The 19,671-nt window shown below is 44.4% G+C and overlaps 1 protein-coding gene across 2 annotated transcripts in view; it reads left to right on the top strand.

Annotated features, from left to right (window-relative positions):
• ADSL (adenylosuccinate lyase) overlaps positions 1 to 19,671 on the top strand; it is a 307,415-nt gene that overhangs the window by 30,887 nt on the left and 256,857 nt on the right. For both annotated transcript variants that reach the window (XM_089674217.1, XM_089674218.1), the window contains exon 2: positions 18,700 to 18,903. In XM_089674217.1, coding sequence (XP_089530343.1) covers positions 18,700 to 18,903 — 204 coding nt within the window. The remainder of the gene's footprint in view (positions 1 to 18,699; positions 18,904 to 19,671) is intronic.

Genomic DNA, 19,671 nt, shown 5'->3' on the forward strand with positions numbered 1-19,671 from the left:
TTATAACCAACTCTGTTCCACCTGCAGTCATGCACCCAAAATCAGAAAACATGGACATGTCACAGTTTGCTAAACACATGGTTCGCAAATAACTTAAGACAGGCCTCACCAAGTTTGATGACAAGCCTGAAAATTACAGAGGCTGGAAATCCACTTTTAAGGCCACAATAAGTGACCTAGATATCAATGCCACAGAGGAATTAGATCTACTCTTCAGATGGCTAAGGTCCCCAGTCCACTAAACGCATCAAGAGGCTCTAAGCAGTTCATATTGACAACCCTGCTGCAGGCCTTAATGCTGCTTGAGGCAGACTTGAACATCCCTATGGCAGCCCAGAGGCCATTGAAGATGCTTTATTCAAAAGGTTGCAAAGCTTCCCATGGATTTCTGCTAACGACAATCTAAAGTTTCAAGAACTCAGTGATGTTCTATTATAGCTTCAACTTGCTAAGGCTGACATCAACTTACCTGGTCTCAGTTACCTTGACACCTGTCACGGCATCAAATCTATTGTTCTCAAGCTACCATATGGAATTCAAGAAAGATGGGCAGCGCTTGGTTCAAAGTATAAGGAAGAACATAGAGTTGCCTTTCCTCCTTTTTCCTACTTCTGCGAGTTCATCAAAAGAATTGCAGACACTAAGAATGACCCAAGTTTCTCATATGGGGACTGTAACCTTCTCGGTACACCCACTCCTAGACCTACAAACACACGTATGTTGCACAGAGAACATAGAGGTCCAGCGTTAGTGAAAAGGACTAATGTTCTACCTGTGTCTGCTACAGTTCTTGGAAAGACTGATCAAACCAAGAATATTGAGGACCCAAATCACCAATGTCCAATACATAACAAACCACATCTACTTAAGAAATGTATCAGCTTCAGAAAGAAAACCCTCCAAGAACGTAAGGAACTTTTGAGGAAATTTGGGGTTTGCTACAAATGCTGTTCCTCCACAGAACACTTTGCAAAGGACTGTAAAGCGATCATCAAATGTATAGAGTGTGACAGTGATGACCATGTGCAAGCTCTTCATCAATTTTCGCACAACTCTACTACGCTCACATTCTTCCTGAGGCAAAGCAAGGCGCTGGATCTAGGATGGGTCATCATAGGCAATGTCTGCCTAGACAAGGACAGAAGGTCCTACTCGGTCTCTTCCTTTAAAACACATGCCCTGTCAAATGGGCGAACAGCTTGTTCTGCACAATGACCACATAAATATATTTTGAAAGAAAGACTGTTTGCAAAAGGTGCACAACAGCATATCATACGAGACAATAAGAAAGCTTTTAATCTCTGGGATGACAACATCGGCAACACAGTGTTCAAGGTAACCACTAAAGACAATGAGTTGGTAGCTCCCATAGAAGACACAGAATTCTTGAAAACCATGAGTAAAGAGTTCTACCAAGATGATTCCAACAGTTGGGTAGCACCTCTACCATTTCGTACCCCAAGAAAGAGACTACCAAACAGCAGGGTACATGCAGAATCATGGTTTGTTTCTTTAAATTGCAGTTTCAACCAGAAGCCTGAGATGAAAAAGCACTTTGTAGACTTCATGCAGAGGGTTTTTGAAAGAGATCATGCCGAACCTGTACCACCTCATACAGGAGAAGAATGTTGGTACCTACCATTCTTTGGTGTCTACCATCCTCGCAAGCCTGATCAGATTAGGGTGGTCTTTGACTCAAGTGCTTGTCATGAAGGTGTCTCCCTCAATGACAATCTTCTCATTGGGCCTAATCTGAACAACAATCTCACAGGAGTTTTACTTCGCTTCAGACAAAAGCCATGCTAAGGCTGACATTCAGCAGATGTTCCACTGTTTCATCGTCCGTGAAGACTACAAAAACTTCCTCAGGTTCCGATGGTACCGCAATAATGATGTCAACGACGAAATCATAGACTACCGAATGAAGGTACATGTTTTCGGTAATAGTCTTTCTTCAGCTGTAGCAATTTATGGACTGAGGAAAACAGCTCAAGAGGGTGAGAGAGAAATTGGCTCTGATGCAAGACAGTTCGTTGAAAGGAATTTCTATGTAGACGATGGACTCAAATCTCTGCCCAATGAAGAAGCTATTGACCTTCTTACAAGAAAGCAGAACATGCTTGCAAACCTCAGACTTCACAAAATCATCTCTAAGAGCGACAAGGTCATGATGGCCTTTCCTTCTGATGACCATGCTGTCAGTGTGAAGAAATTCTAACTAGAATCTGACCTTTCTGTTACACAATGCAGTCTTTGATTGCTTTGGAATGTTAAACAAGACATTAAAAGGACCTGTTATTGGTCACACGCAAGGTTATCACTAAGGGGTCTAATGAAGGGACAAGGCAAGTGGGTAGTGTATGGCAATTGCAATTATGAGAAGTGGTTTTGGCATGGCTGGAAAAGGGAGGGACGTCGGCTCTCTAATGTGCTTGTAATTATGCTGTTAACAGAGGCAAGTTTTTTGCATGTTTCCTAGACAGACCTCTCCTATACTGACCCATCCTAGGTCTAACTTTGGGGCATAGGGAACATTGTAGGAACCATTCATTTGAGCTCTTGCTTTATAGACTTGTAAAATATCTCTAAAGGAGTAGGATTATCTGAGCTTGAGGATCAAGTTCTGGTATCACATGGACTATGCATTTCAAATGTGGGTGATAAACTGCTACATTTGGTGTAGGAATTTCAGCTCTGTGATCAGGGATCTGATTGCATTCAATAAGAGTTGGTAAGGACAGGCACGTTTGACCATCAATAGACTTGACTAGGTGCCAGATGCTCTCCTGCCCAAATTCTTAAGAGGTGAGAAATGTTGGAACCTTTAATTCTGAATATGTCAAAGAAGGTTGAGCTAGATTGTTACTTTGATCATCAAGAATTGCATAAAGCCTAATATATGTGTTCCTTTGACCTGCTGGGTAAACTGACTAGACAGATTTGTGAGCAGTACCTACCACCTATAGTTCCTTTGCAGACCTCTGCATTGTGATTTGATCTGTGGTGTAGTTGTAACCATGTGTCCTTCCTCTCTTCCATCGTCACTAGTGCTGTGAGTGCAGTGTAAAATCCATGGGGCTATCCCAGGATGCAAAGCTGTGTTGTGATCTGAGCTGTCACATTCTGTCCATTTTACACTGGTTTAAATTTTGCCTTGGCAAACTGAGATGTCGATGAGCAGCACTTGTAGCAGATGTTGTTCTTTGGACTTCTCTCTGAAAGCTCTACATTTTAGGAGATGATGATGTGGCTTCTGGTGCAAGGGACACTGCTTACCAAGATCTTTGGCATTGTCTCTGAGAGCTGGTGGACCTATGAAAAGAATCTGGAGGAGTTGCAATACTTTTGTGTACTGCTACTGAAGGCTTGCGAGGGTTCAGCCCTGTAGGAGCAGCACATGGTGCAAAGTTCTTAGCAATAGACAGCCAGCCAACCAAGCCATAGTAGACACTGCCGTGGTGAAAAGGTGAAGTGTAATCGTATCTTCTTAGAGTCACTGGTTTAACCCAGTCCCTGTTGTACTGTTCTGATGTATAGGTAGGTGTTGCTGGGTCTACTGTTTTCACTATCCGGGTATACAGCTAATTCTAAGGCCTCTGCTTCAGCTGTAGTGATTGGCACTTCTTTCTCTGCAGTAAGCTTCTTCAAGTTTGCTTCTGGTAGGACTTTCTGCATTTCAAAGGACTTCTCTCATTGTGCTCCCGTGCCTCTTGTCGCACCTTCTCAGCTTGTAGTTGAGCCTCTTGTGGCGCACCTTCTTTGCCTGTAATTGTGTTGCTTGTTGCACCTTCTTAGCCTCTAATGTGCTTCTTCCTTTTTTTTTTTTTTTTTTTTTTTTTTTTTTAAATCTGCATTTTTTCCTCCGCAAAGGCTGCTCTGGCTTTTGCGGCTTCAGCTGCGAGTTACTTGCGGATTAGGATCTAGGGAGACCAGAGACTTTGGACCTTGTTTTAAGTGAAGATGTCTGACTCTGTGACATGTTATTTGTCGAGGTGCTTGACTGTGTAGAGACTGCTGTGTTGCCGTATGCAAGGCCTCTGTGTATCCCCCTTGCTGGGTAGCCGCTGTTCCACTATTCTTCCCTCTCTACATGTTTCCACATGTTTAACTTGATATGCAGCTTAAACCCTCCTTTTCTGCAATAAGCCAGACTGAATGTAATCATGAAGCTTTATTGACAAAACAGGGTGGGTTGAAACTATTGAACAAAAATATGAAATACATGCTATTGATGTATGAATCATACAGAAAACATAATTAAATGATTAGGCTGTAGATGGCAATAAGTCCATGCTCACCAGCAAGGCTGCCTGTAGGGGATGTAAGTTCAGTCCACAATATGTTCTGCAGAGAATTATGGCAGGTGCCTTTCCCTCACTTCTTAAAATGGAGTCTTGAGTTCCCAGGATGCACTTGTATCCTTTTCTTATAACGAAGGAGGTTTTTTTATTACGGCCTTAAGCTGCCATACATGGGTTGAATTCCAAAATAATTTTCTTAGAAAATCTTTTCTGATAATTTTCGCTTGAATTTAGCACCTAGTGGGCCACAGCAACGGACGATTTTGGAGCAACCATCGAATTTGAGTGATCAGGTATGTAGGCAATTTTTTGAAAAACAAACTAATTTCTAATCAATGATGGGAAAATCGTGTGAGTAATGTAATTGAAAAAGAAATGGGCATGAGCTGTTACCTGGAAAGAAGAAAACATTCTTAGGCACAAAAATCCTTTCTGTAGCAACATGAGGTCAAATGAAAGGCTTGGTTGGTCGAATTTGCATAAGTCTCTAGTTTCTGTAAAACAGTAAATCTGGGCTCCATCAAGTGGCCAAATTTAATACTGCAGGCATGACTGGCATAATCATTTTTCCTTGATGGAGGCAGAACAGTGACAGTATGTAAAATAGAAAGTGAAAAAAAACACATTTTATTGAATTAATTTTTCAAAAAACTCACCATGCATCCTACTAAATGCCTTAGCCTAAGCATGGAGACATTGAGGGGATTTTACTAAAACTGCAGCAGACAGAATCCAGAAAATTTGTGCATAGCAACTAATCCGCTCCGGCTTTTGTCTTCAAAGCTTAAAGCAGAGTTCCGGCCCCGGCAACCTCCCAAAAAAATAAAAAAATAAATAAGTCAGCAGCTACATATACTGTAGCTGCTGTCTTTTAATGTAAGGGCAATTACCAGTCCATGCATCCTGTGGTCCTCACCTCGAGTAGATTCTTCAGTCAACTGTCGGGTGCTGGCACCGCCATCTTGACTAAGGAAAACCAGCAGTTTCCTACTGCGCATGTGCGAACTGCACTGCACATTGTGAATTGGCCCTTGGAAATGTCCCAGAGGGCTGCAGGGAGGGCCGAACTTCTGGCTCCGTTCGCGAACGGAGCCAGAAGTGGAAGCGGGGACCTGTCAAAACAAAGTACCCGCTCCCCCCAAAAAGTACCAAATGTGTCAGCGGGGGTGGGGGGAAGAGGCAGAAAAGCAGAACTTCCACTTTTAGGTGAAACTCTGCTTTAACTGAACAAACTGAGGCTAGAAACTGTTGTGACTGCATTGGATATGGTGCACAGCTGCACCAGAATCTACCTGTTTCAGTGTTAGTAAATTTTCCCCAGTGCTTCCTGTCTTTGGATGGGTTTGAAAATAGGGAAGAAATTTCTGATTTCCTGGTCTATGTACCCAAGGTGAATCTTATTCAGAAACCCAGATCTTCTGTAAAGAATATTCAGTCCCTGAAAAACGATACATTAGGGTTCTACCATATCTACAGCGTGATTTGCACTGAAACTCCTGATATTTTGAAAAGTACAAGTGTGATGGAGGTTAGGCAGGACAGAACACACAAGGCAGATGACAAACACTTAAAGCTTTATTAAAACAGACCACAGTCACTCAATGGGAATTAGTGCAGAGAGAGAGCTCAAAATACTTTGTAATCCAGCCCCGAGGGGCAAAGTTAAAGTCTCTACAGCAGTTTGTAATCCAACAGGTAGGTAGGAGGCAGTTCATAAACAGTTTGGATAACACAGGGGAAGCATACACTCACGCAGAGCTGATGTGGTAGTCTTAGGCAGAGCTGGCAGCGCCTCAGGCAGAGCTGATGTGAAAGTCTCAGACAGAGCTGACAGCGTCTCAGGCAGAGCTGATGTGGCTTCTGGGGTCCTCCTTACTCCAATGGGGCTCAGGCAGAGTCTGGCCACTAGAGTCCCGCCGCAGCTGGGATCCCTCAGTGGCTGCACAGCAGAATGGATCCGGGAAGAGCCCAGCACTGACCTCTTAAACCCCGGGGCAGGGCGAAAGGTGGAGGGGGGTCATTAGCAGGATGACAATGGAGAGAATGCCTTGATTGAGTTTAGGGACATTTTGGATGATAATGGAGGGGATGCCTTGATTGAGTTTGTGGACATTTGGATGACAATGGAGGGCATGCCTTGATTGAATTAGGGAACATTTGGCAAGAAAGGCACTAATTGTACTGGAGATGGGAAGCACTTCCTCTGGCACAAAAAGTAAGGCATTAATTAGGGATGTACTACATTTGGGATGACAATGGAGGGAATGCTTTGATTGAGTTAGGGAACATTTGGCAAGAAAGGCACTAATTGCATTGGGGATGGGAAGCACTTCCTCTGACACAAAAAGTAAAGCATTAATTAGGGATGTACTACATTTAGGCACAAAACAGGATGGACAGGAAAGGAAATACAGTAATTGAATTTTTAGCTGTAAACAGGAGGACAGTGGGGAGAATATTACATTTGGGCAAAAAACTGGTTGGACAGGATGGAAAGGGAGGGAAACACAATAATTCAATTTGTAGCTGTAAACAGGAGGACAGTGGGGAGAATACATTTAATTCATTTTGGGGACCTTTTGGTCAGAGGAGGGTGGAGGGGGCGCATTCATTACAGCTAGGAGCATTGGCCCACAGGAGTAGAACACTAATTTGAGGATGTACTTTCTCTGGACACAAAGGATTAATAAAAGGAATTAATAACTGGGACTGGCAGAAAACCAATATCGTGACAACAAGCAACTCAATTTTAAAGGATAAATGCACATTCTGACAATGTGTATTTATACTGTTTGCTCCTTTAAAGCAGAACTTCACTCTCTCAATCAACATGGACTATTTTGAATCCCTCTTGCTGCTAGCATTAGTAAATTGATAGGAAAGTATATCTTATTTACTTGTCTTAAACTTTTTTTTTTTTTTCACATTTCTTAAGTTACTTCCTAGTTTCCATGCCCAGGCAAATGATGTCATACATCCCAGCAGTGTTCAGGAGGGGAGGGAGGGTTCTCAGCTCAGCCTATGCATGAGCTAAGGGCAGATGGATTCCAGGAAATAAATACCACATGAATAATCTGCCCTCACTCAAAATGACCACGGCCTTAAATGGCAAGGGTGTTTTTCAAAACGATTTCTTAGCAAAATAATGTATGGAGACAAGGATGGGTGATGTAATGGGATTCGCTCGGCAGCGGGTGTGTGTGACCCCCTGGATGGGTGCACAACACAAAAACACAGGCACAGCACAACAACAGTGGAGGTGAAAAAACAAAAAGGTGCAGTTTATTTACAATATTTACAGGAAAACGTCAAACCAAAAAGAAACATCAAATAAAATCCTGGCCAACTTGGCTACTTACTGTACAAATAGCTTCCCTAGCTATCCACTGATGCTATAACTAGTCGCTGGTAATTGGAGGTTAGCCACACAGGCTTTTGTCTCCCTGCACACAGATAGGATGTTGCTCCCCAGTCAGTTCAAGCACAGATCTGGTTCCAGGTTGGAGCAACTCCCTAAGCAGGCTGGGAAGTTTTATAATGGCCTTAATGAGCCCTCTACCTTCAGCTGGGCTCATTGCCTCAGTGCTGAAGGACTCAGCACTTCCCTCTAGTGGAACAAATCCCCATAGAGTCTGAACCTTGGACAAATGTATCATCCATCCAGGACGCAACGAGGTGATTTCACCTGCCTACTGTCACATACCCCCCCCTCTTGTTTCAACCTTGGGGTTGTAACACCAGTAGTCAGGCAGGCATGAACCCGGGATAATGCATACACATTTCCCATCTGAACTTCAGGGCGATGCTTTACCGTGAAGTTAAATTCTTGTAGGGCCAGGAACCACCTATTTACCCTTCTATTGGTCTCTTTATTTTGAGCCATCCATTTCAAGGTAGCGTGATCCGTGACCAGGTCAAACTGTCTGCCTAGCAGATAGTACCGAAGGGAATCTAGAGCCCACTTTACTGCTAAACACTCCTTCTAGATTACCGGATGCTCCTCCCCCTTCCAAACCTGGGACAACACTGCTTCGAAGCCAACATCGGATGCATCCGTCTGGACCACAAAGTCTTTTGAGAAGTCTGGTGAGTATAGCACTGGCTGGCTACATAAGGCCCTTTTTAAAGACTGGAAGGCTGCTTCAGCCTCTGGGGACCATTTAACCATGACCGACTCCTTCCCTTTTGTCAGGTTGGTTAGGGGTGCTGCCAGAGAAGCAAAATGGGGAATGAATCGCCGATAGTAGCCAGCAATTCCTAGAAAAGCCCGTACCTGCTTCTTGTTATTTGGGTGTGGCCAACTCTGTATGGCTTCAACTTTGTTGATCTGGGGTTTTATTACTCCTCTCCCAATAGTATACCCAAGGTACTTGGCCTCTTCCTATCCAATAGTACACTTCTCTGGGTTGGCCGTAAACCCAGCTTTCCGTATTGAGTCTAGTACAGCCTGAACTTTTGGTAAATGTGAGGCCCAAACTGCGCTATGGACAATCACATCATCCAGGTAAGCTGCAGCATACTTCTGATGGGGGCGAATAATTTGATCCATTTTGCGCTGAAAGGTGGCCGGTGCATTCTGTAACCCGAACGGCATTCTTCTGTACTGGAATGACCCTTCCGGGGTTACTAATGCAGTCTTCTCCTTTGCTGACTTAGCTAAGGAAATCTGCCAATAACCTTTTGTCAAATCGAGCGTTGTCATGTACCGGTCTGCTGCTAGTCGGTCGATTTAGTTCATCTATCCTTGGCATGGGGTAGGTGTAAAATTTTGTAACTTTATTTAACTGTCGAAAGTCGTTACAAAATCGCCAGCTCCCATCTGGTTTGGGCACCAACACTATGGGGCTGGACCAGTCACTCTGGGACTCCTATCACTCCCAAATCCAGCATTCTCCGTACTTCCCCACGTATTGCCTCCCGCCGAGCCTCTGGGATTCTATAGCATTTTAATTTTACCCTTTCACCCAGTGGGGTGATAGTGTCATGCTCCACCCGCAGCTCAGAAAAAACATCTGTGTTGCAGAGCACAAACTCTTTAGCTTCCTGTTTTTGAGTTGTAGACAGCGTGACTGCTATTCCAACCTCCGGAACCAAGCAGTCAGATGGCTCCGGTGACAAAGCCTTGGCAACTAGGAATTCCCTGTCCCTCCAGGCCTTTAACAGATTAATGTGGTAGATCTGTTCAGGTTTTCGCCTTCCTGGTTGTCTGACCCTGTAATTCACCTCGCTCACTCTCTCAATTACCTGGTATGGGCCATGCCATTTGGCCAGGAATTTGCTTTCAACCGTAGGGACTAGCACTGGCACTCTTATCTCCTTTGGCAAATGACCTGGTCTGGGCCCCCCGATTGTACACCCTCTGCTGCGCTAACTGTGCTTGGGCCAAATGTTCCTTTACGATAGGCATTACCTGGGCAATTCTGTCTTGCATTTGGGCGATGTGCTCAATCATACTCCGGTGGGGAGAACTCTCACTTTCCCAAGTTTCCTGGGCAATATCTAACAGTCCCCTTGGGTGTCTCCCATAGAGCAACTCGAAAGGTGAAAACTGGTGAGGACTGGGGGTACCTCCCGGATGGCAAACATTAAATAATCCCAACCCTTTCCATCCTTATCTACCACCTTCCTTAGCATTTGTTTCAGGGTTTTGTTGAACCTTTCAACCAACCCGTCGGTTTGGGGATGATACACAGAGGTGCGCAATTGTTTTACCTTGAACAGTTTGCACAGCTCTTTCATCACCCGGGACTTAAAGGGGGTTCCCTGGTCCGTAAGCAGTTCCTTCGAAAATACCCACTCGGCTGAAAACGAGAAATAGCTCCTTAGTTATCGTCTTGGCAGAGGTATTTCGGAGCGGAATCGCCTCTGGATAACGGGTGGCATAGTCGAGTATGACCAACATGTACTGATGCCCCCTAGCAGACTTCACCAGTGGACCTACCAAATCCATTGCAATCCTTTCAAAAGGGACCTCAATGATGGGAAGAGGTACAAGTGGACTACGGAAATGGGGCATAGGAGCCGACTTCTGACACACAGGGCAAGAGGAACAGTAATTTTCTATCTCCTTAATGACCCCAGGCCAATAGAGCCGCTGCAATACTCTTTCCCGTGTTTTCTCCTCTCCCAAATGACCCCAAGGATGTGTCCATGGGCCAAGTCCAACACCAACTTCCTGTAAGGTCTGGGCACCACCAGTTGCTCAATGGTCTCTTCTGCCCCTTGAACGACTCAATAGAGTAGGTCCCTTTCCACAAGGAAGTATGGATAAGCACAAGTTTTCTCGGGGCTCACTAGTTCGCCATCTAGTTTTACCACATTTTCCCGTGCTTTTATCAGTGTGGGGTCTTTCAACTGTTCGGTGGCAAAATTTTCCCTATGCACCTCTAAGTCCGAAAACGTTCATCTAAAGAGGCGGGCTCCTCCCCAGTTCCTTGGGTCTTCCCGGCTAGTACCGACAAGGGGAACTTGGGAGAGACCTCACCACACTCAGACGATTTCAGGGATTCACCTTCCTGGTCTGCAGGGGAGACAGTGGGGGGGGGGGGGGTCAGGACAATCCCAGAGTTCCCAGAATTTTGGAAAATCCCTCCCCACAATGGCATCATGTGTTAAGTGAGGCACCAATCCTACCTGATGAGGCAGGTTACCTTTGGGGGTCTCAAAAAACACGGTTGCCAGGGGATACTCCCTGGTGTCCCCATGCACACAAATAACAGCCACCTTTTTACACCCAGAGACCTCTGTAGTGACTATCTCCTCTCTTATCAAGGTTACCAGGCTACCTGAATCCAGCAACAAAACAACATTATTTCCATTAACAGTCATTTTACACAAATGTTTCTCGGTGCCCGGGCTGGCAGTGCATACCACTGTCGCAAACAGTGACTGACGTCTGTCCCTCAGAAAGTCACACTGCATATGCTCATCCACCACTGGGCAATTAGCTGCAATATGTCCCTCTTGCCGTCAGCGGTAACAAATAACCTTTTTCGCTGCCTCTTGCGGCCTTGACCTTCCTGGCCGCTCTTACCAGACATTGGGTAATACTCCCACCCTCTCACTCTCTCCACCCTCACCCCTTGGAATCATCTTACTCGCCGCTGGGATGGTCTGGTCTTAGGGTGGAAAGTCTGTGAGTCTCTGGAAGAGGAGGTCAGGTTCTCCGTAGCCAATTATCTCTCGGCAGTGGGTGTGTGTTACCCCCTGGATGGGTGCACAACACAAAAACACAGGCACAGCACAACAACAGTGGAGGTGAAAATACAAAAAGGTGCAGTTTATTTACAATATTTACAGGAAAACGTCAAACCAAAAAGAAACATCAAATAAAATCCTGGCCAACTTGGCTACTTACTGTACAAATAGCTTCCCTAGCTATCCACTAGGGACAGCCTGATGCTATACCTAGTCCCTGGTAATTGGAGGCTAGCCACACAGGCTTTTGTCTCCCTGCACACAGACAGGATGTTGCTCCCCAGTCAGTTCAAGCACAGATCTGGTTTCAGGTTGGAGCAACTCCCTAAGCAGGCTGGGAAGTTTTATAATGGCCTTAATGAGCCCACTACCTTCAGCTGGGCTCATTGCCTCAGTGCTGAAGGACTCAGCACTTCCCTCTAATGGAACAAATCCCCATAGAGTCTGAACCTTGGACAAATGTATCGTCCATCCAGGACGCAACCAGGTGATTTCACCTGCCTACTGTCACAGTGAGTTTGTTTGGTCTGGAATATTAAAAATGAATTGAATGCCCTCAAAGCCGGTGTCACCGTACCAGAAGTGCTCCAAGCTGTTAAATCTCTACTGTCCACCGCGGCCCCAGGTCCAGATGGCTTTTCCGGCCTCTATTATAAGAAATTTGCAACCCTGTTAGCACCCTTCTTGGCTGACTATTTTAATGAGTTACGACAGGGCTCCTTGCCGTCTCCAGACACGCTTAGAGCTCATATCTCCATGATTTCTAAGACGACCGATGATGTGCAGGATCCGCAAGCCTTTCGGCTCATTTCTCTTCTTCATGAAGACCTGAAGATATTGGGCAAGATTCTTTGCTTTCATATCAATAAATATTTGCGTAGCCTGATCCACAGGGACCAAGTGGGTTTCGCCCCTGGGAGACAGTTCGTAAGGTGGTCCATCTTATACATTTTCTATAACAGTGGAAAATACCGTGATTCTTACGGTCCTTAGACATATATAAAGCCTTTGATTCTCTATCCTGGGAATATCTGCGGTTTGTGCTGTCTCGCTGGGGTTTTGGGGACTCTATTCTTTCTTGGATTCAAGCCTTGTATTTTTCGGCTTCCGTTAAATACGCTGGGTATTTCTCAGATCCCTTTCCTATTTGGCGAGGTACGAGACGGGTATGCCCCCTGTCCCCAGCACTCTTTGTCCTGGCGCTTGAGCCGTTGGCTATGGCGCTCCGGACTGATTGTAATGTATCGGGGGTTCCATACGCGGGAAAGGAGTTCAAGTTGAATCTTTTTGCAGACGATGCCCTCTTGACTCCCACTAATCCGCTGACGATGCTTCCAAATTTGCAACAGGTTCTTGAGTGCTTCTCTTTGATTTCAGGTCTCTGTATCCATTTGGATAAGACTGTCGCGCTTAATATTACTTTGGCCTCAGATTTGGTTTCGCGCTTACAATCCCACTTCTTTTATAAATGGGCTTCTTCTTCTCTTGAATACCTGGGCATTCGCTTGACCCCCACTCACTGTTTGCTGCAAATTATTATCCATTGCTTCACTCTGTGTCCTCTCTTATGCATTCTTGGCAATTTCCACAGCTGTCATGGATAGGATGGATTAATACAGTGAAAATGACCATCTTGCCGAAATTGTTATACTATTTTCGCACCCTCCCAGTGCGGGTTCCTCCTCATTTCCTTCGGTTGCTTCAGGTGAAGATTATACGTTTTATCTGGGCCGATAAACGCCCCAGAGTTTCCAGAACTACGCTTTTTGTCCATGGACTCCAGGGTGGCCTTGGGGTTCCCAATGTAACTAAATATTATCAGGCGAGCCAGATCGCCCCGCTATCTATGTTGCATGCTTCCTCAGACATACCTCTCTGGGTCCTGCTGGAATTACCTCATTGTGCCCCTATTGCGTTTTTGACGCTTCTATGGCTTCCCCCTGCCCTGCGCCCCACGGCACTGAGTCCGATTTTGCTCCATGGATTACAAGTGTGGGACTCTGTACGTTACTCCAGTGGCCTAATGCCACCTTTCTTGCCTTTGCTCCCAATTACTAACAACCCCCTCTTCCCACCGGGTCTAGATCAACCAAGGGCGTTTTCTTGGTGGGTGGCCAACGGTTTTTCACAGGTGCGACACTTTTTGACCTCTCAGTCCTTCCCTAACTGGAATTCTCTTCAGGAGTCACGGGATGTCCCGGCGGAATTTTTTCGTCACCTTCAATTGCGGCATTGGCTGCTCTCATTTCACTCTTCACTTCTGTTTTCCCGTACCAGAAATCTGCCTCTGAACTGCTTTCCCAACAGCGGCCGGGTGCCCCAGGCCTTATCCTTTCTTTATGCAGCCTTGAATAGACGCTCGTCGCATACTTCTCTTTCATATGCCGTTCAGTGGGAGCGCGACCTGGGAGTGGTTGTGGATCCGGAGGACTGGAATAGGGCCTGGTCGCTTGTAGCTAAATGCTCTTTTAATACGACCACACTGGAGGCGGCCTACAAGGTATTGTTTTGTTGGTATTGGGTTCCGGTTCGTTTGGCACAGGCGTACCCTGCCTGCAGTGATGGATGCTTTCAGGGTTGTGGCCATCGTGGTGATGTATTGCATATCTGGTGGTCATGCCCGAGGCTGCTTCATTTTTGGTCTTGTGTGTTTGGCCTTCTTTTCACCTTGTTCCATCTCTCTATACGATGGGATGCTCGGTATGCTTTGGTTCATTGTCTAATACCGGGCCTCTTGACTCATCAGCAGAAGTTGGCTTCCTATTTGTTTTTGTCGGCCTCTAGAACAATTACTCAGTCATGGAAGTGCCCGTTTGTCCCTCTTCAGGGGGTGCGGGACCGTATGACCACTATGATGCTCAATGAACAGATGTCGAGTATCTGCAAGGACTCCCAATGTATATTCTTGAAAATATGGGAGCCGTGGTTGCAATATACCTTTCCCATGCTCCCCCCGGCTAGCCTGGGGATGTGATGTTGCTTGGCTTTGGGGTTCTTGGATCCCTGCTCTTGGTTTGGTTATCTTTTTTCTTTTGTACTTCTCCTTCCTTTCCCCCCCCTTTTTTTTTTCTGTTTGTTTTGGTGTGGCAGTGGATAGCTGCCTTTAGTCTGAATTATTATCAGTGTTTATTTAAGTGCCATTGATAGTCCCTCTGTGGGCGTATCTTTTGCCCTGTTGGTGTTAGAGCACTGATTTCTCTCATTTTCTAATTCTTCTATGTGCAATTGATAGCCCCTGCGTGGGAGTGATTTGTTGCTCCTGTGTTAATTGTTATAAATGAATAAAAACCATTGAAATACAAAAAAAAAAATGAGTTGAATAACCTTTTTGGTTTGTGGTGCTCAGATGCAGTGTAGTTTAATTTTAACCATTTGCCGACCAGTCACCTGGTACTTCACCAGTCTTCAAATGGTTGTACTGTTTACAGCCAATGGTCAGCTTTCTTGTAATAGCAGAGTGGCTAACTAGCTGCTCAGTGGCTATTACAAGAAGCGGGAGGGGACCCCTACACCCCAGATCGGTTTTGTTTGGCTCCATTAAATAGTTAACTGGAAGTGATGACCTGACATCATTTCTGGTTTACTTGGAAACAGTTGGCGCCATTTTTTAAAAACAAAAGCATTCAGTCACACCGATCTTGATGTGATTGAATGCTTTTAAAGGCAGAGGAGGGATTTGGGGTCTTTTTGACCTCAGATCTCTCCATAAAGATTACCTGTCGCAGGCCTGTTGCAGTCATAAGGGATATTTACATTCTTTGTGACAGCAATAAAAGTGATCGAATATCTATGTATTTATTTTTTTAAAGTGACAGTGTAGGGAAAAAAAAAGAAAATCAAAACAAGTTAAAGTGTGCACAAAAGCGAACGCACATTTCTGTCCCGCAGGCAAACAAGCAGCAATCGTCCCACACATGTGAGTTATCAAGGAAACTTTAGATCATGGTCAGTAATTCTAGCACCAGAGTGGTAACATGTAAAGGCTTTTAAAGCACCGTCTATGGATAGTAATTGTGTGCACAATTTTAAAGCATGACATGATTGGTATCTTTTTACTTGGCGTAACATCATCCTTTTTAAATTTTACAAAAAAAAAAGTGGTTATGCATTGTGTTTTTTGCATTAAAATTCAAAAAAGGGTATTTATTTTTTACTTTTAAAAAATATATAATGTTTGGTGGTTCTAAATAATTTTCTAGCAAAAAAAAGCTGATTGTTGCATGTAAACAAAAAGTTCCAGAAAAAGCCTGGTCCTTAAAGCGGAGTTCCAGCTGAAAAAGAAGAAAAAGTCAGCAGCTACAAAAACGCCAGCTGTTGACTTTTAAAGTACAGCCACTTACCTGTCCCTCGGTCCAGCGGTGTCCTCACCACCACTGGTTTCACTGGCCGTCTTCTCTCCCTGGTTTTGGCATCTTTAGTGTGGGCACCCGGCTGTGACAGCTTGCGGCTTCACGGCCGGGTGCCCACTGCGGATGCGCGAGAAGAGCTGCACTTTGTGAATGGCCCTGTAGTCTTCTGGGACCTATCGCGTGTCCTAAAAGACTACGGGGAGGGAGGACAACTTCCCCTTCCGATTGCCTAGGTGATCACAACGGAAGTGGGAAAGGGTACCTGTCAAATTCAGGTACCCCCTCCCCAAAGGTGCCAATCCTTATTGGGGAGCAGGGGACAGAGTATTAAAGCGGAACTTCCTCTTTTGGGTGGAACTCCGCTTTAAATAGAACTAGAGGCAAAACTTTACCCCCCCCCCAATTTTGGATAGAGTAAGGGAGGGTTGTAACCCATATCAGTTTTTGCCATATGTATCCCATTGGGGTGATTTACCTTCTATTTCCGTCCCATAGCAAAAACAGGAAGTGAGAGAAAATCCCTGCAAATTGAGGGAATCTCTGGGGTGGGGGTTCCAGGTTACCAGAACGAATACCCCCCCTCCCCCCCCTTCCGACATGCATAGTGACATAGTTCAACCAATAGAAAAATAAATAAATAGAAAACCTCCATGTACACAATCCTATACCCACAGTTAATTCATAGCAAGGCAAAAACCCTAAAAAGCATAGTCCAATTTTCTCCAGAAGAGGAAAGAATAAATTCCTTCTGGATCCTACAGAGGTCAATCAAACATTCCCTGAATCCACTTTCCCTGATGTTATTACCTATAAATATTATTATCCAGTTCTGTTTCATCCAGGTATGTTTCGCATAATAGGATTGCATCCATCTCCTTTTAAAACCACCTACTGAGTTGGCCAGAACCAGCTCCCTCTCCCTCCAGTATTTTTTTTCTAGCTTTAGAAACTTCAGCTTGGCACTACATGCTATTAAGTCTATATTCTACGAGAGCACCCAAATCCTTTTTGACCATTGACTCCACCAGTTGTTCTCCTAGAATGTATGATGCATGCATGTTTTAGCCCCCAAGTGCATAACTTTACATTTATCAACAATACTAATTTGCTATGTAGTTGGTCAATTAAACAGTGCATTGGGGTTGGCTTGTACATTGGAGACCTCCTGTAAAACCGTTCTTTCACTACATAGCTTAGTCTCCTCTGCAAACACAGCAATGTTACTTTCTTTGATTCAATGGCTGTGGCCTCTGAAGATTGTTTACATCATGCACCATAGGTCATCTGTCTCCTAGCTGCATCTGTGAAAACAAGCCCCATATACCTCTATGGGGCATGTCTACCTTTTTTTCTCCTGGCTGGGAGATGAGCCCCATAGACTCTATGGAGTCTTGTGCGTAGGTACATCCAAGAGATGGAGGATTTGCAGCATAGCATGTAAACAATCTGCAGAGGCCAAAATCATGGGATTGAAGTAAGTATGGACATGGGGGGGACATGTAAAGTCAGCTTAAAGGGTCAAACAGAATAGGTGCACTTTGTTTGCAAGGACACTATTTCTTAGAGCATACTGTACATACTTTTAACAGTAGAATCTCCAAGGGACAGAAAACTAATGGTTTACATGAACAGCTCTGCAGAGCTGCCACCTTGTCCAATTTCCATAAGGTTCTTTGACACAACTGGATTTTCTTCTCTCCAGTCATAATCCCTGAGAAGTAAGTCCTGAAAGCAGTAGCCTCACTCTAGTTGGTAAATTCTTGTTTTATTCTATCATATCCTGTCCTGGAAAATGATTGGGGAAAATAGTTACTTGGTAATACAGTTTCTAGGAATCTTCCAAGACAGGGTTTCCCATATTAAATTCTGTGTTGTCATGTTACTACATTAGTTGCCTTCAGTTCTTTATTAATTTAATACTGAGGTGACTATACTAATTTTTTGTTGATTGTCGATGATGTGTTTGCTGTGTTAGGTAGGCAGATATTCTCTCATGTGCTGCTCTGGAAAATTCCTGGAAATTGAGTTACCATGTTTTTTAATTGTGCTCTTTAGAAACGGGTTATCTCTAATGTTGGTAATCCTACGTTTTGATCACTGCAGCCATCACTGTACTTCCAGTGATGCAGCTGGGAACAGCAGCTTTCATACAGGTTATTCACCTACCCTTTCCTCTTCTCTTGTCTATTACCTCTTGTCCATTTACCTCAGTTTTGTGACTGGACAAGGGGAGAGGAAAGGGAGGGTGTCTGGGCAGAATTCCTTCACTGTATGAGAGCGGCTTCTCTCAGCTGCAGCTCTGAAGTATAGGCCTGGCTGTTCTTTTCAGCATCAATGAAGCTGTTTTGAAGGAGTTTTACACTACATCGCAGCGACAAGTCCTAGAAATACCATCATTTAAAGGTAACTTTTTCCTACAGAGCACAATTCAAAAAACAGTTGTAACATCCTGTAAAACAACCTGCAACTTTTTCATGCTTTACATGTACTGTATGATCGGTGTTCATACCCTTCTGCTTCTTTTTAGCATGTATATTTTCCTCTTTGCTCCACATCATAAAATTAGCTTATCTCCTGAATACGATTTCTGCTGTGTAAATATGTCATCTGCTTTTATATGTAACCCCTTTATGCTTTATTCCTTCATGTTCGCTCCCACTTTTTCTGTTGGGTTTATACTTGTGTACTAAAAATATTTGCTTTCACCAAGCCAGGAATATTAGTATATACATTAATGTAACCTTGCCTTGTCTTTTACATTATCAGTAATAAACCAGTGTGAGGAAATGTTTATAAACCCCAGTACAAAATAATATCTGTATATCATCTTTTTTTATTCATGCTTTTTGCAGAGTTTGGGGCTTCCAATTACAGAAGAGCAGATCCAGGAGATGGAGGCCAACTTGGAGAACATAGACTTCAAAATGGCAGCTGAGGAGGAGAAACGCTTGCGGCATGATGTCATGGCACATGTGCATACATATGCACACTGTTGTCCTCGAGCTGCACCCATTATTCATCTTGGGGCCACTTCCTGTTATGTGGGTGACAACACAGTGAGTATGCCATGCTTATCAGCAAGCCTTGCCTATAGACTTATACCTGTTTGACAGCAACTTGGCTTTGGTTTTTAGATTGGTACAGCCAGCAGATCTACTGGCATAAACATTTTTGACAGCTATGGTAGTTCTGTTTCTTACGGGTTGCATTAAAACTGTTAATTTTTATAGGATCTTTTTGTTGTGACTTCCAAGACAACAAAAGCTGATGGCTCCCTGTTGACTAATTTTTTTTTGCCACTTACTGCATGCAGCTAGCCTCCTTGGGGTAGTTGATAGCCCTACTAGTTCCCACCTTCTCTTCCTTAAGGGATAAGTTCACCTCTCATAACATGTTACACCCATATTCAGGGTGGAACATGCAACATGTTATGAATACACTGGCCACCGCTTTGATAGCTAGTGGGGGGTCTTCTCTCCCCCCTGCCTGCCACCCGGCTGAATTGGTATTCTGTGAATGAGAAACTACAAGTCGTGACAGCCTTAGAAGCTGTCTGCTTGTAGTTCTCAATGAACTACCACAGCACTGTGGAGCGCCGTGGTAGTACATTGATTCTTCCTGTCAGTATATCTGCTTCCCCATACTTGCGGACAAGCAGATATACTGGCAGGTCTTCAGGAGACCTGCATGGCACCAGTGATCTGATCACTGGTGCAATGCTTTACAGGCTCATGCAGCCAAAAATAATAAATGCACATTTTTTTCACCTGCAAAAAAATGTGCATTTATTATTTTTTAGCAAAAGGTGAACTTATCCTTTTAAC

Source organism: Staurois parvus, unplaced genomic scaffold (assembly GCF_062004578.1).
Source record: "Staurois parvus isolate SC_StPar_1 unplaced genomic scaffold, SC_StPar_1.0 ptg000149l, whole genome shotgun sequence".
Lineage (NCBI taxonomy): Eukaryota > Metazoa > Chordata > Amphibia > Anura > Ranidae > Staurois > Staurois parvus.